The 15065-nt window shown below is 42.0% G+C and overlaps 1 protein-coding gene across 6 annotated transcripts in view; it reads left to right on the top strand.

The window, feature by feature from the left end:
• The window catches only part of EOGT (EGF domain specific O-linked N-acetylglucosamine transferase), a 43546-nt gene extending 31179 nt beyond the window's left edge, over positions 1 to 12367 (top strand). For all 6 annotated transcript variants that reach the window (XM_077770609.1, XM_077770602.1, XM_077770603.1 and 3 more), the window contains 5 exons: positions 61 to 129; positions 4688 to 4749; positions 7535 to 7654; positions 9588 to 9690; positions 10236 to 12367. In XM_077770609.1, the coding sequence (XP_077626735.1) occupies positions 61 to 129; positions 4688 to 4749; positions 7535 to 7654; positions 9588 to 9690; positions 10236 to 10382 (501 nt within the window). In that variant the 3' untranslated portion in view covers positions 10383 to 12367. The remainder of the gene's footprint in view (positions 1 to 60; positions 130 to 4687; positions 4750 to 7534; positions 7655 to 9587; positions 9691 to 10235) is intronic.
• Positions 12368 to 15065: the final 2698 nt, after the last annotated feature.

Genomic DNA, 15065 nt, shown 5'->3' with positions numbered 1-15065 from the left:
GTATTCACTCATCTGTGCAGGCATATACAGCATTATTTTGCCTTTTCCTCTTGATTGCAGGACGGAAAAATCCGAGTCACCATTCTTGCACGGAGCACAGAGTACCGGAAAATACTAAACCAAAATGAGGTTAGTTTTTGGTATGCATTTTTAATACCATCATATTGAATTTAACTTCCTGTAACTAATGTGCTTAATTTTCTTCACATTGCATTAAATGCTTTGATTTGAAATTATTAGCTTTTAGGAAAGTTTGACGGCTATGCCCAGTTCATTTATTGGACTCCTACTGGGAGTCAGCACACCACCCTTTGCCCAAACCAGCTTTGCCTTACTGTAAGCATTCACCTGCCGCAACTCAGAGTGGAAACAGAAGCTCTGTCTGAGTCCTGCCTTTACTGCCCTAGATGCCAGACATTCAGCCTCTGGACAAACTAGTGGCAAAAATGCAACAGTATCTTTTGAGAGATGATTAATGGAGTGTGGCAATACTGTGACATCCAGAGGTGGACTAAGTTCCAAGAGTCTCCATTCTTTTCATGTCCATGTGTCCTGGAAATTACTCACCTCTTAGGTTTTGCACTTCATTTTGACAGCATCTACTCTTAAATTGTATTTAACTGAGATAAGATCACCATGCAGGGCGATTACCTACAACAACCTGGCTAGAAGATGTTCTCACAATAGTATGATCGATTTCACAAAAATGTGTTGGACACCTGATATGTGTTGGGCTGTATTCTAGGCCGTGGGGCTACAGTAGAGGACAAGACAAGTGAGGTCCCTGCCCTCATCAAGCTTACACTCTCCAGGTCAGACAGACAAGAAATAAACAGGTCCATAAGTAAGGTGATTTCAGGTAGTGGTAAGTGCCACAAAAGAAGTAAAGCAAGGTGATGTGGTAAAGGGGCCAGAGATGCCGGAGGAAGGGGGAGCAATCAGGTGAGACTTCCAAAGATGTGCTGTGGGCAGAGACCTGGTCAATAAGAAGGCAGCCATGGAGAGAGCCTCCCAGGCAGAAGCAGATGGCCTGTGCTGTCCAGGGCTTTAGGGGCTTCAGAAATGGAGAGATCACTAGTGAGGCTGTAGCACAGCAGGAAAGGTAGGGGTGACCCCAGAAGAGGTCAGAGGAGTTGGGCGGGGGGTAGGGAGGTCCCATATTCTCTTGGCCCCATGGGCCTACCTGAGGAGATGGGTGGGTTCTATTCCAGTGTGGGAGAAGACACTGTGAGGTTTTTGGCAGGGTGTTGTAGTCAGAATAATGGGCCCTCTCCAAAAGATGTCCCCATCCGAATCCCTAGAACCCATGATGAGATTATGTTACATGGCAGAGGGATGCTGAGCTTGTAGGTGAAATTAAGGTTGCTCATCAGCTGGCCCGAAAATGGAGAGGTTAGCTTGGTTTATCCAGCAGGGCCCGAAGAATCACAAATGGGCTTTAAGCGGTCCCCACCAGAGAACCATTGACTCTGCCTGAAGGCTCTCTGCTTAGCTGGGTTCTTCTCACTGAGCAGATTTCAGTTCAGCACTTCCTCAAAAGTGGAAGAGGGAGACCAGATCCAGAAGGGAGTCATGAGGACAGAAGCAGGGCCAGCGAGATGCCACATCCCTGGCCTTGAAGATGGAGGAAGAGGCCCCGAGTCAAGGAATGTAACAACTTCTAGAAGCTGGAAACAGATTCTCCCCTAGAGCCCCCAGAAGGAGCACAGCCCTGCAGGCATCTGTTGGTCTCACTGCTGGACTGCTGTCCCGCACACCAGTGAGTGGGTCAGTTGTGTTGCTGGGAGCTGTGGAGTCTGTGGTAATTTGTTGTAGCGGCTAATAGAAGACAGATACACAGGCAGAGACATGAACTGGCTTATTCATTTATTTGTAAAGCACTCTGGCTGCAAGAGTAGGAACAGGGGGCATCATTCAGAGCTGTCAGTGTGGCCCCAGGACAAGTTTGGATGAAGGTGATGACAGAGTAGGAGAAGGAGAAGGAGACAGAGAAGGAGAAGACAGAGTAAATGGATTTAAGATTTGTCTTGGAGATCGGGTCTGGGATACTTCCTGTAGGAATATGTAGGTACCTGTTCCATCAGGCCAGGCATTGAGGATCAACGGTCAACTCCCAGGATTTTAGCTTGAGCAGGTCAGTGGAATTGAGATGAGAAAAGCTTGGCAGGAGGGGGCTGGGGGCAGGTGGGGACGGATAAAGTGTTTTACACAAATTAGTTTGGATGCCTAACTGGCTGATCAACGTTATTCAATTAGTGTCTTGAGATCCATATGGATATGGAGGGCGTGAGCATGCGGTGTAATGAGACATTGATTGTAAGTTATGGGTGCAAGAAAAGAGCAGTGTGCATGTGTTTTAAAGACCCGGAAATAAAAATGTATCAGGTGATGCGATGTTGGGCTAGATGGATGGAAGCCTCACGGACAGGCAGACCAGTAGTCTATGTTGTTGAGGTAACATGTATTGAGTGCTAATTATGTGCCAAGAATATTGCTGTATGTTCCCAACGCTTCCAGCAAACCTGTGAGGTACATGTTTTATTATTATCCTCTGTTTTAGAAAAGAACACTGAGGTTTAGAGAAAAAGAAACATGCTGAAGCTCATGCAGCTAGTGAGCAGAATGATGGAGGCGGGGGTGAGCCAAGGTCATCAGAGTCTGAGCCTGCTTCTTACTAGAGAGCGCCACTGCTCTAACACAAATAGATGTGAGAGGAGGCTGACACGCCTTGGCTCCCAGTCCGTGGGGAAGGCTGGCTAAGGAACAGCATCTATCCAGCTGCTGGGAAGAAGCCCAGTGGAAAGGGGTGATGCCGGTGGAAAGGGGCGGTGCCATTGGATCCTGCGGTTTAGCCGTCGATGTGTTCACAGGTGGTCACATAGATTGTCCGCACCATGTTGCCCAGAAGTGAGACCCGGCAGTTCAGAACTGAACACTATGCCAAAGAGCACCCACTTGCTGCTTTTGTCTCAGTGACTGGCATCACTTGAAAAGGCAGCTACCAAGCTGAGAAGAAAGCACATTGAACTCTACCTTGATTCATGAATAGATCATAAACCCCCCCATGCTCTCATTGGATTGTGGTTCCTGCCTTCCTGCCCACGCTCAAGGTTGGAATGATCATGTCAGAGAGCTCTGGCCACCTTCATGGTGTGACTAGAAATTGTCAACAAGAACCTGTTTGCCAGAGGCTCTCTAAAACAGGCGATTCGTTTTATGTGGGCCCATCTTATTATAGGACCTGGGCTCATGCCGCGGGATTAATTCCCTCCTGAAAAACGGATTCTAATCTATCCTCACTCCTTCAGCTCCTTGACATAAGCTGCATGTTTATGAGAGTTAAGGGGCTGTCCAGAGACAGAACTTCCATTTTGTGTGTGTGCACGTGCTTACGCACACGTAATAGGGGAGGTGATTGGATGTAAATCCCTGCCTGTTGCTTTTAATAAAAGGGAGAGGACAGGTGCTGGCTAAGGACACAGGTTCTGGGATCAGATGCCCTAGAATTAGTTTCAGCTGTGCCATTTGCTAGGCGAGAGACTCTGGGAAAGGTCCATAACATCTCTAATCCTGTGTTGTATCATTTAAAAATAGGCATATGGGGGCCGCCTGGCTGGCTTGGTCTATAGAGCACGCAACTCTTTTAATCTCAGGGTTGTAAGTTTGAGCCCCACACTGGATGTAGAGATTAATTAAAAATAAAATCTTTGAGGCGCCTGGGTGACTCAGTTGGTTAAGCATCCAGCTCTTGATTTTAGTTCACATCATAATCTCACAGTTTGTGAGATCGAGCCCTGCATCAGGGTCCATGCCAAGTGAAACCTGCTTGGCATTGTCTCTTTCCCTCTCTCTCTCCCTCTCTCCCACTTGTGCTCATGTGCATACTCTCTCTCTCTCAAATAAATAAACATTAGAAAAAATCTTTAATAAAAATAGGCATCATAATAATATTTACTTGGTGTGACACTTGTATGAGGATTAAGTTACATTCAACAAAGTACCAACCAATGCCGGCACAGTTGAAGGGATAGTTTGGTTACCATCACTGTCTACAGTGCACACAGGCAACAGGATATAAGAGCAAAACTTCCTGAATTGCAGTAATCCACAGTGTTGGGTTAGATGGCTTAATTGTGAGGGACGCAGAGAACCATGGCTGTGTTTCTGATAATAGATTAATCATACTTTGTTGCTTTCTGTTTGCTAAGAGAATAATTGTTTTTTCTGTGTAGAAATGTAGAAAACGTGTCTGCTAAGAATTTAGTGTTTTCAGAAGATAAGGTCCAAAACACAAGTGGTTTGTCCAAAGTGAGATAGGGAGAAAATGTTTCACATAAAGCCTGGAACAAGGTAGGTGCCCAGCAAATAGATATTGAGAAATTGAAGGAGTAGCTAGTAAGTAGTAACCATAGCAGCTAACACCTAGTGGCCTCGGTCCTGCTTTGCTGTCATGAATTGGCTCCTTTCAGCCCTAATGACAGCCCAGTACAGTGGGATTTTTGGACCCTAGAGTAACATGACCATGGAGTGAAATCTGCGTTTGAACTCAGTTAAGGGGCAAAACACTAGACCTGAATGATGCATAATACCTGAAAACTGTTTTGTATGAAAATAAGAAATTTTAGGACCCAAAGGAAAAATAAAACAGAAAAGAAAGAAATTCTAAATGTTTCTCTTTTTTCTCTAGCTGGTGAATGCACTGAAAACAGTGTCTACACTTGAGGTTCGGATTGTCGATTACAAGTATAAGTAAGTGACACCTCACCCTTGGGCAGATGCTGTCATCTTTTGCTTGGAGGAGTTAATGGGGATCAAGAGGATTTTTTGAATGGTAGCTGTGGACGCTGATAGACCAGGGAGAGATAGGTAGCTCAGTGAGTGCAGTGAGCAGGGAATGGCCCCAGGGCAGGTGAGGGCCGCTGGTCGGGGGAAAGGGGGCGGCGGTTGCACCAGGGCACAGAGGCCATTGCTCGTCAGCTCTCTGGGGTCCAGTGTTTCAACCCCATCTCATTTTTCAAGAGAAGTGAGGAATCCAAATTTTCATTTGAAATATCTGAATTTGTAATTATTATTATTATTATTATTATTTTAAATGTTTATTTTTGAGAGAGGGAGAGAGACAGAGCATGCATGGGGAGGGGCAGAGAGAGAGGAAGACATAGAATCCAAAGCAGGCTCCAGGCTCTAAGCTGTCAGCACAGAGCCTGTCACAGTGCTTTTGAACCCACTAACTGTGAGATCATGACCTGGGCCAAAGTTGGATGCTTAACCTACTGAGCCATCCAGGTGCCCCTGAAATTTCTGAATTTTTAGAAGTTGGCACCTAATTCTGAATTTTAAAGAAAAACTTCCTGGCCTAATTTGTCCCACTAGTTGCCACATTTTAACTCTTGACCCAAAATTAGTTATATGGGAATAATTTGAGTGTCATAGAATAATACAAGGTTTCTAGAAATATTAAAAAGTATTTATACTTCTTTTAAAATTCCAACAGAAGTAAACGGCTTAGAAAGACAGAATATGCCTCACATTTACTGCCTAGGTAACCCTTGTTGATATAAAAAACAATGCTGTAAAATAGATGTTCCTGGTTGACAAAGTCAAGTGGTATAGAAAAAAGCTCAAAAGGACAGGTGAAAACTCTTCTCTCCTTGCCCCATTCACAGTCCCTACCTTGTTTTCCAAATTAAACACTACAAACAGTTTCTATGTTAAAAAAGAAAATGTATACATATACCAGCACATGGGTGTCTATAATATGTTAGAACCTAACAGTAAGAGGGGCATCTGGCCAGCTCAGTCGGTAGAGCATGTGACTCTTGACTTCAGGGTTGTTGAGCTCAAGCTGCGTGTTGGGTGTGGAGCCTACTTTAAAAACAAACAAACAAACAAACAAATCAGTGAGCATGGGAGTTGTGTTCCTTATTCATCATGCTTGCATTCATTGATACAATAAATCTTTGTCGTGTATCTGCCATGAGCTGGTCACAGGCTTTCAAATAGGAATCCAGATATGGAGAAAGGCACCATTCTTGACTTCATGACCGTAGACCAGTAAATATGAGTAAATAGCGATCTCAAGAACAGTTACGATTTGTTGAGACTTCTCTGCTTCACTTGCTTTATCTCATCTCTCTCTCCCTTTGGTCTTCTGAAGTTGGCAAAACTATTACTGTTTTACAAATTACACTACGCAATGCTGACTACCATCATTGTCCCAGGAAGGAAGAGGGCCCGACATCAGGATGAAAGAACTGGGAAGGCTCTGTCATTGACTGGCTTTTAAGGATACGTAGGGTTTCCTGGATGAAGGAGGAACGACAATAAATCCAGACATTGTCAGTCTGGGGGAAGTGTTACTAACGTAATAGATGGAGCTTTGTCCCCTTATCCTCAGACGTTTTCTGCACCTGGTGACTTCAGGGTTATTTCTACCTGGGCAAATAGCCACCCTTCCTGTGGCATCTATTGGCATTCCTTGAGAAACCGAGGCATGTGTACCTCGTGTGAGGCACACGTATGGTGCCCTTGCCTTCTTTCTCTGTGTGGAATGTGGGGTTTTTTGCTTACTTCAAGAGGAAGCTCTTTAAAGAGGAGAAGCTCACATTTCACACTCTCTTCTTAAATCCAAAATAAATCTTGGTAATTTTTTTTTTCCTTTGGGTAAGAGAATGGGAGGTCTAATTCCATTACGTATGTTCAGAGTGTTATACTTCCTCCAGCCTCATTTCAGTGGACTTCATTGGCACTGATTTTCAGTTCAGAGTTTGCATATCTTTTAAGGTCTTGAGGACACTTTTAGGATTTTGATGTGTATAAAATTTGTGGATTAGTCTGTTGCAAAGGCAGGACAATGCCCTTGTATCTGAGATAATTTTAGGTATACCCAGATGGCATTGAATAAACTACAGTCTCACAAGGAGAATTTATTTTACTAAAAAAAAATCCTTTTGTTATCTTAAGGAACTAGTTTTCAGTCTGATGCTAGTATATCATAACATCTGTGTAGTGCCTGCTAATTTCCTTTTTTCATAAAGAAAGAGCAGGCCTTAGGCTCAGAGCTTTGCCTTGCAATAGTATCTACCTAGATTTGCAACTCTTTCATTTGATTATATCTGTCTTTACAGGGTTTTTTTGGTCATGCATTACTAGTTTTTCATTTAAGATAGTGCTAAAAGTTTCCTTCTAAATTAAATGCACTTAGGGTCTCCTGGCTGGCTGAGTGGGTAGAGCTTACGACTCTTGATCTCAGGGTTGTGAGTTTGAGCCCCACGTTGTGTAGAGATTACCTAAAAATAAAATAAATACATTTCAGTTATTTTTAAAGGTGAGCTTACTTAGAAAACAATGTTAAATTATTAAACAATTAAGTTATTAATTATTGGAGTAGGCTTGAACTTGGCAAAAAGCCATAGTGGAATGTGATTTAAATTGGGAAAAGCACTTATATAAATACTGTTACCATGAGTCATGAGCTAACTCAACAGTCTCTCTCTTTTCCCCATCTGTCTTTTGTTGTTCTATATGTTCACAGGGAACTTGGGTTTTTAGATCAGCTGAGGATCAGTCATAACACGGACATATTTATTGGAATGCATGGAGCTGGTCTTACCCATTTACTGTTCCTTCCAGACTGGGCTGCTGTATTTGAACTGTAAGTATTTGGAGATACTTTTACATTGAAGCCTCGAATAATGCTTTTGATGCATGCTGCAACTGTCATTCAGAGTTTCAAAAGGCGGAATATTTTTTTAAAATTTGTTTTAATATTTATTTTTGAGAGCAAGAGAGACAGAGCGTGAGCAGGGGAGGGACAGAGAGAGAGGGAGACACAGAATACGAAGCACGTTCCAGGCTCCAAGCTCCAAGCTGTCAGCACAGAGCCCAACACAGGACTCGAACCCATGAATCTTGACATCATGACCTGATCCGAAGTCAGACAGTCAACCGACTGAGCTACCCAGTTGCCCCCAAAAGGCAGAATACTTAATTATTGCAGGAAAGTCACATTATGCAGGCATCTAGAGAGAAAACAGACCTAAAACTAAATATGTGAAGTCTGTGGCCGCCATTACACTTAGCAATCAAACACGCCTTTCTCCCTTCATCTCAGTATGATGTGGGAGATGGGAGTCTGTGACTTCCTTCCTGAAAGCTTGTTACTTTGTCCTTGTTAGACTGTGATCATTTGTCTACACCCTGTGTCATTATTATGGTAAAAGTGAACCTGTATGCTGCATACCTGTGTTCATGGCACCATTATTCACATTAGCCAAGATGTAGAAGCCACGAAATGTCCATCAGTGGATGAATGGATAAACAAAATGTGAAAATGTGGGTTTATTTCTGTTTATCTCCAATAGAGTCTCATTCTGCCTGTAAAAAGAAGGGAATCCATCACATGTTACAACATGGATGATCCTTGAGGACATTATGTTAAGTGAAATAAACTACTCACTACAGCACACATACTGTGTAATTTCACTTATGTGAGGTACCCAGTGTAGTGATATTCACAGAGACACAGTAGAATGGCTGCCTGGAGCCCACAGGGGAGAGAAAAATGAAGAGTTTGTGTTGAATGGAATAATGTTTCAGTTTTGTGAGATGGGGAATTTCTGGAGAATGGTGGCACCGTGTGAGTACACTTAACACTGCTGAGCTGTACACTTAAAAATGGTTATGATGTTAAGTGTTTTCTACCACAGTTAAGAAAAGAGAGTGTTCAAGCCCATTTGTCTCATGAAGAGCACAGCTCCAAAACTCACACTGACCATTTTGCCTGCTGCTCATTGATTCCAGACCCATGGGAACTGAGGCCTCAAAATGACAGTGATTTTCCTGGAGTGCCCCTCTAACTGGGTGGGTGATGTTGGAGGCATGGCCCTTAGTGATTCTGCTGTGGACGCCATGCCCGTCTTTAGTTCTGGGCACGCCGGCAGTGGTTACTGCTCCCCCCGTTTCTCTCTTTGCGTCTCAAGGCCTAGATCTAATGGTTTCACTTTAAAAACCGCTTCATTCACTATTTAAATGGAAGACGGTTTAGACAAAACTTGTGAACTTCCATCGTTCCACAAAAATATTTGAAATACATATACATTAGAGAAATAGCCAGATAAGTGTGGATTCCATCCCCATGCTTCATTTCTCCCAAAGGAAGGGAAAGAAGGAAGGAAGGAAAGGAAGGAAGGAAAGAGGTCATTGGTAATGCTTTTCAGGCCTTGTTGCTCAGCAGAGCAGGTTTCCATTTCTGCAACCCTAGATGTGTGTCCTTGGATGTGTTACCTCCCCTAAGGCCACCTCCATGTGTGTAGCCTGGGTATTAGGAGATAATATCAAGTTCACAGGCAGCTGGCCCTCTCGATAGACTTCATTTCCCTCCATTCTTTGACCCTATTTGGTTATTTTAAAGGTAAGGTAGTTGAGTTATGAGGATATTTTAAAAAATAATCTCCATCTATCTTGAGTACTGTTTACACCACCTTTTGCAGGAATATAGTTGGGAGGTGCGTTATTCCCCAGACAGTTGTTGATTTGGCAAAACCCCTGGACACAAGTCTCACGCGTGGGGGCCCTTGTGTCCTTAGGTACAACTGCGGAGATGAGCGCTGTTACTTAGACCTGGCCAGGCTCCGAGGGGTCCACTACATCACTTGGCGAAGGCAGAACAAGGTCTTTCCTCAGGATAAGGTAAAGTTTAATGACAAAACTCACCTCTTTTTTCATTTTAATTGGTTTAAAGTATCTAATTAATATGAAAATCTGTCCTTAAACTTCAACCCAAAGATAAACCGTTCCCTAACATAGTGAGTTGCATTTTACATTTGCAAGTTGGGGAAAAGGGGAAATTCACTCCCTATCTTGATATTGAGAAGACAACTTTGTGAAATTTGAGCCTAGAGAGATCTTTTAAATCATACGTAGGAGGGATCAGCAAACTATAGACCAGCGGGCCAAATCTGGCTCACCACCTGTTTTTATAAATAAAGGCTTAATGGGCCAGTCTCGCCCCTCTGCTTCTGTGCCACCTTTGGCTGCTTGTCCATTTCAGTGGCAGAGCTGAGTAATTGTAACAGATACTGTGTGGCCCACAGAGCTGGAAAGATCTTATCTGGCTCTGTACTGAAAAAAAAAATTGCCAGTTTCTGAGGTAGAGGATAAACTGAAATATTTGCCTCGGCCAGAGTGAAATCATTGGACTCCCACCAGGTCTCTCACTGGATTTGTTTTTGCAGGGCCACCACCCAACTCTTGGGGAACACCCAAAGTTCACCAACTACTCTTTTGATGTAGAAGAGTTCATGTACCTTGTCCTTCAGGCTGTAGACCACGTATTACAACACCCGAAGTGGCCATTTAAGAAAAAACATGATGAGCTATAAGTGCGCCAAGTCTGTTGGCAAAAGTCTGTTTGTTTGAACTTGAACGTTTCACCTCCCAGACTCTGACAGTTAAATCAGTAAGACAGCTTGTTGTCTCCTAACCCCAAATTACCTTTTCTGGACCAAAACATGCCTTCAGGATATTACTTATGTGTTTTAGAGTCTTTAACTGTTTCTTGTGATTTTTGTGTCCTAGCTATTTATCAAGATACTATTTTTGCACTGAAGACTTTACTTTTTATAGTTCAAAAATAAGGCGTGGGTTCGCTGGTGTATTTGAGTTTCTTTGGTATACCAAAGTTTTCAACTTTCATGGCTTTAGAGTTTGTAAGTGTTTTTGCATAATACCATGGGATTATAATTCTAGAGACTTCCAATGTGTTTATGATATATTTAAGTAAATTCACAGCAGCTTTTTTTTATTTGCCAAAATCTGTTCATAACACTTTGTGGTAGGAAAGAGAAACAACAACAACACACACACACACACACACAGTGCTGTGATTCTCAGTATCAGGCTATTGGTAGCCTGCTCCATGTCAGGGATCAAACGATGTTCTAACCAGGCCTGTTTTACCCTTTCAGAATCCAGACTATCTCCCACAGAATTCTCTGCTCTACCTTTTTAGTGAACTCCAGGTTATATGCACCAAGAACCTCAATAAACCATGCTGTTGCATTAATTTATGTTCACATATTTCATATACAAATCGTGTTTTCCTCAAATGCAACAGCTACATATGATAAACCCAAATTAGACCATCCATTAGGACTGCTTTGGATACCTTCTAGCTGGTTTCCACTAATTCCCTCTTAGCCCTGGAGAACATTTAGGTTGAGTTTCTGTATCGCATGATGGTTCCCACTGTGCAGCTGTTCGTGACTGCATACACCTGCGTGAGGCTTCTGTCTCCTTTCACCCAGGAGTGTTCCCCTTTGAGTTTGCAGACTCCAAATTAGCTACACCAAGAGACTTTTTCCCTGTCACAAATGAAGACCAAAAAAAAGTAAAGACACCTGTGAATTCTCCGTCTCAGAATGAAAAAGCAGCCCATAAGAAAAATGCCATTGATTAAAAAGAATATCTGAAATGCACTCCCACTCTTTGGGATTAATTTCTTACTGTTTATGAACTTTCAATTCAGGGGTTGGAAACCAAGGATTTAATTTACTGCAAAGTTTACATTTTATTAACACTTGAGAAATCTAATTTAGAGATGAATGACATCTATTTTTTAAAGTAGAGGATTATCAGGGCTGAAGATTTTTTAAAAAACATTTTTCCATTTAAAAAAAGGATGCAACAGAATAGTAACTTGAGAAACCCAAAATATTTTTTTATGGACCTTTACACAACAACTTTGCTGACCCCTGCTTTAAAGGATTATGAACAGTCTCCTAGACTTTAGGGATATTTATTAAAATCTCTGTAAAGAAAGTAGTGAATGACTGCATTAATACCTTTGATTTTGATGTTTAAATTGTGTAAAAAGAATTACAACACATGAATATTTAAGTGAGTGGAGTGGCTGTGCTTTGTGCAGGATAGAGTCACTACTGGGAAAAGATTTCACTTGAAAAGAAATTTAAAGGCAGCATTGCACTTTTCATCAGAGCAGTATAAACATCTGAAAAAAGTATCTGAAAAAATGTCAGCATTGATCTTACCTCATTTTAAGAAGTGTGTAGAAATATAATTCTATACACCAGCAAGAATTCCAGAAATTGAGGACGTTTTCATAATGCAACTATTTAAATATTTTGCATTTATAGAGAGAATGCCTTTATATAAACACGAGTACATTTGATACTTTATGGAATTAACTTTTATCAGACGTTTTATATGGGAGCAAAAGATCTTCAAATGGTTATAAATTTAAATGTAAAGAGTACTTTTTAAAATTAAGTATTGAAAAGAGATGCATTTATTTCATTGTACATTTTGGTTATGGCTTTGAAATAAATCTTTTTATATTTTATTTGAATATCAACAATTTTCAAGGTTTTTTGTGTCTTAATGCTACACACTTACTTTTTGGCCATCTGGTGGCTCTAGATTATAAAAATAAATAGCTCGTTGATGGGGAATTCAGTTTAAGCAAAAATAATGCCTTGCCTTTACTTAGCAGTTGATTATACGATGCTTTCACAAATGTTGTATTGCATAACTTTGATAAAAATGACATAAGAATTATTCTCATTTCTCACGTGAGGAAAATCAGATGATGTTGAAGGGAAAGGACTTCCTTAAAGATCACAGATCTTCCAGTTCCACATCCATCATCTTCCATTCTTTCACTCGCTTTGCTTGTTCAACACTTACTGAGTGAGTAACTACTGTGCACCAGTTACTATTTTAGGTTCTGGGGGAAGAACAGAAAAACGTCCTTGCTCTCATGGAGCTTGCATTCTGGTGGAGGAGACAGGCAGTAAACAATATAAATAAGTGAAATATATTGTGTGCCAGTTGTTGATATATGCTATGGAGACACTAAAGCAGGCGCCAGGAATGTAGCTTCTTGGGATGAGGTGGAGTCTGGTACACTTACGCACTTACGTGGGGGGTCAGGGAAGGCCTCAAGATTTGGAGTAGGTGCCAGGGAAGCAATACAGGAAGATATTGCAGAGAGCATTCCAGGAAGCCAAAACAGCACATGCAAAGGCCCTGAGGCAGGGGCATGCCTGGCAAGTTTCAAGAGAAGCAAGGAAGCCAGTGCAGCTAGAGTGATCGAGGGGCAGAGGAGTAAGAGATGAAGTCAGAGAGGTTTTGGGACTGGGTTGCACATGGCAAGGCTCTTATTTTTTGTTTCTGATGAAAGGGGAGTTGTTGAGTTGCAAACAAAAGTAATGATCTCACCTTGAACAGGATAACTCTAGCGATGATGATAACTGCAGAGGGATGTCTTACGGTGTGTTCTCTGGGAAACAGACTCTGAGATGGAGATGTGTATGTTGTGAGCTTCATATTGCAGAAGGCTATGTGGACCATGTGTCTTTTCTGCCTCATCTTATTGTTCATTGGTTCCCCCTCAAGTTTTAAAAAATGTAAAAACCATTCTTTCTTTTTTTATTTTAATGTTTTTTTTTGTTTTTTTTTTTTTTATTTCTGAGAGACAGAGAGAGAGACAGCCTGAGCAGGGGAGAATCAGAGAGAGAGGGAGATACAGAATCTGAAGCAGGCTCCAGGCTCTGAGCTGTCAGCACAGAGCCGACATGGGGCTCGAACCCACGAACTGTCAGATCATGACCTGAGCCAAAGTCGGATGCTTAACCGACTGAGCCACCCAGGTGCCCCTAAAAACCATTCTTTAGATGTTTCAACAGAGAGCAGAAAGGTTAAGGCACTTAAAGCCACATAGCTAGAAAGTAACAGACAGATTGGATATTGGGCTTCCTTTATGGAGGAATTTAAACAAAGTTTACAGGTAATGAAGGAAGGAAAATAGGAAGAGAGGGAGGGAAGGAAGGTTAGGATGGAGAGAGGAAAGAAAGAAGAGAACAATTAATTGGGGAAATAGAGAATAGAGTAAATGGTTCTGGAGTTAGGCGCTTTCTTGCAGTTACAAAATAGCATTCTTTGAAACACAGTCAATGGAGAGAGACTTTGAAAAATACATGCTTTTTTAAAACTAGGCGCATTTAAGAAAATAAGCTTAGGTATTACTGCCTTAGAGAAACCGGTTGTATATAATAACATATTCCTAACCAAGGACTATTAACAGACATTTTAAAAGTTTCTTCTCTCTTAGCTTATTGGGGCATGTCAAAAGATGTCATAAGCATTCTTGTCATGACAGAAGTGACTTAGAGTAGTGCACAGACTGCATTGGCCCTCGCTTTGGATGGTAATGCACGCTTTGACCACGAGGTGGCAGTCAAGCCCTTCCAAATGGTCTCTTTGTGGCCTGAGGCGTCGCGTTTTCATCCCTTTATAGATTCCAGACACCTGAGACCAGAGTAAGCCCTTGCTTCTGCGTATGTATGGCTCTGTTTCACTCCTTTTTTTCCTTTTTTTAATTTTTTAAATGTTTACTTTTGAGACAGAGACAGGGACAGAGAATAAGTGGGGTAGGGGAAGAGAGAGAAGGAGACACAGAATCAAAAGCAGTCTCCAGGCTCTGAGCTGTCAGCACAGACCCCGATGCAGGGCTTGAACCCACAAATCGTGAGATCATGCTCTGAGGTGAAGTCAGAGACCTAGCCGACTGAGCCACCCAGGTGCCCTGATTTGTTTCATTCCTGATTTGAGGGAAAGTGGGACAGTTTTCATGGACAGTTTCACATTTAAGTGTGGAATCTCTTCATTGCAGCCAATACCTGAGTCCTGTGTAATGACTCCTGATCAACTTGTGTGAAAAGCATTTGGCCCTGGAAAGATGTCTAGTGACAGAAGCTGTTTAATGGAATGAGTTCTCAATGATGTGCAAAGGAATTTACTTGGAATGCGAGCTCTATTCTAGGATCTATAGCTTGTGCACTGGCTCTTCAATTCTTATTAGGAGCTAATTCCTTTCATACAAAGGCTTTATGGGTTGTCACATATGCAATTGCTGTTATGACTTAGTTTGAGCAGAACCAGACTATAAGCAGAGGAGTTCACCGAAGCCTAGACGTGGAAGACCAGTGCTTAAGCCATAAATCAAAGAGTGTTGACAGTCGAGTCTTGATGTGGGTGTGACCTTA

The sequence above is a fragment of the Crocuta crocuta genome, unplaced genomic scaffold, assembly GCF_008692635.1.
Source record: "Crocuta crocuta isolate KB4526 unplaced genomic scaffold, BGI_CrCroc_1.0 scaffold126, whole genome shotgun sequence".
NCBI classification, from domain to species: domain Eukaryota; kingdom Metazoa; phylum Chordata; class Mammalia; order Carnivora; family Hyaenidae; genus Crocuta; species Crocuta crocuta.
Note: the sequence above shows the minus strand (reverse complement) of the source record. Positions and strands in the feature narration are given on the sequence as shown.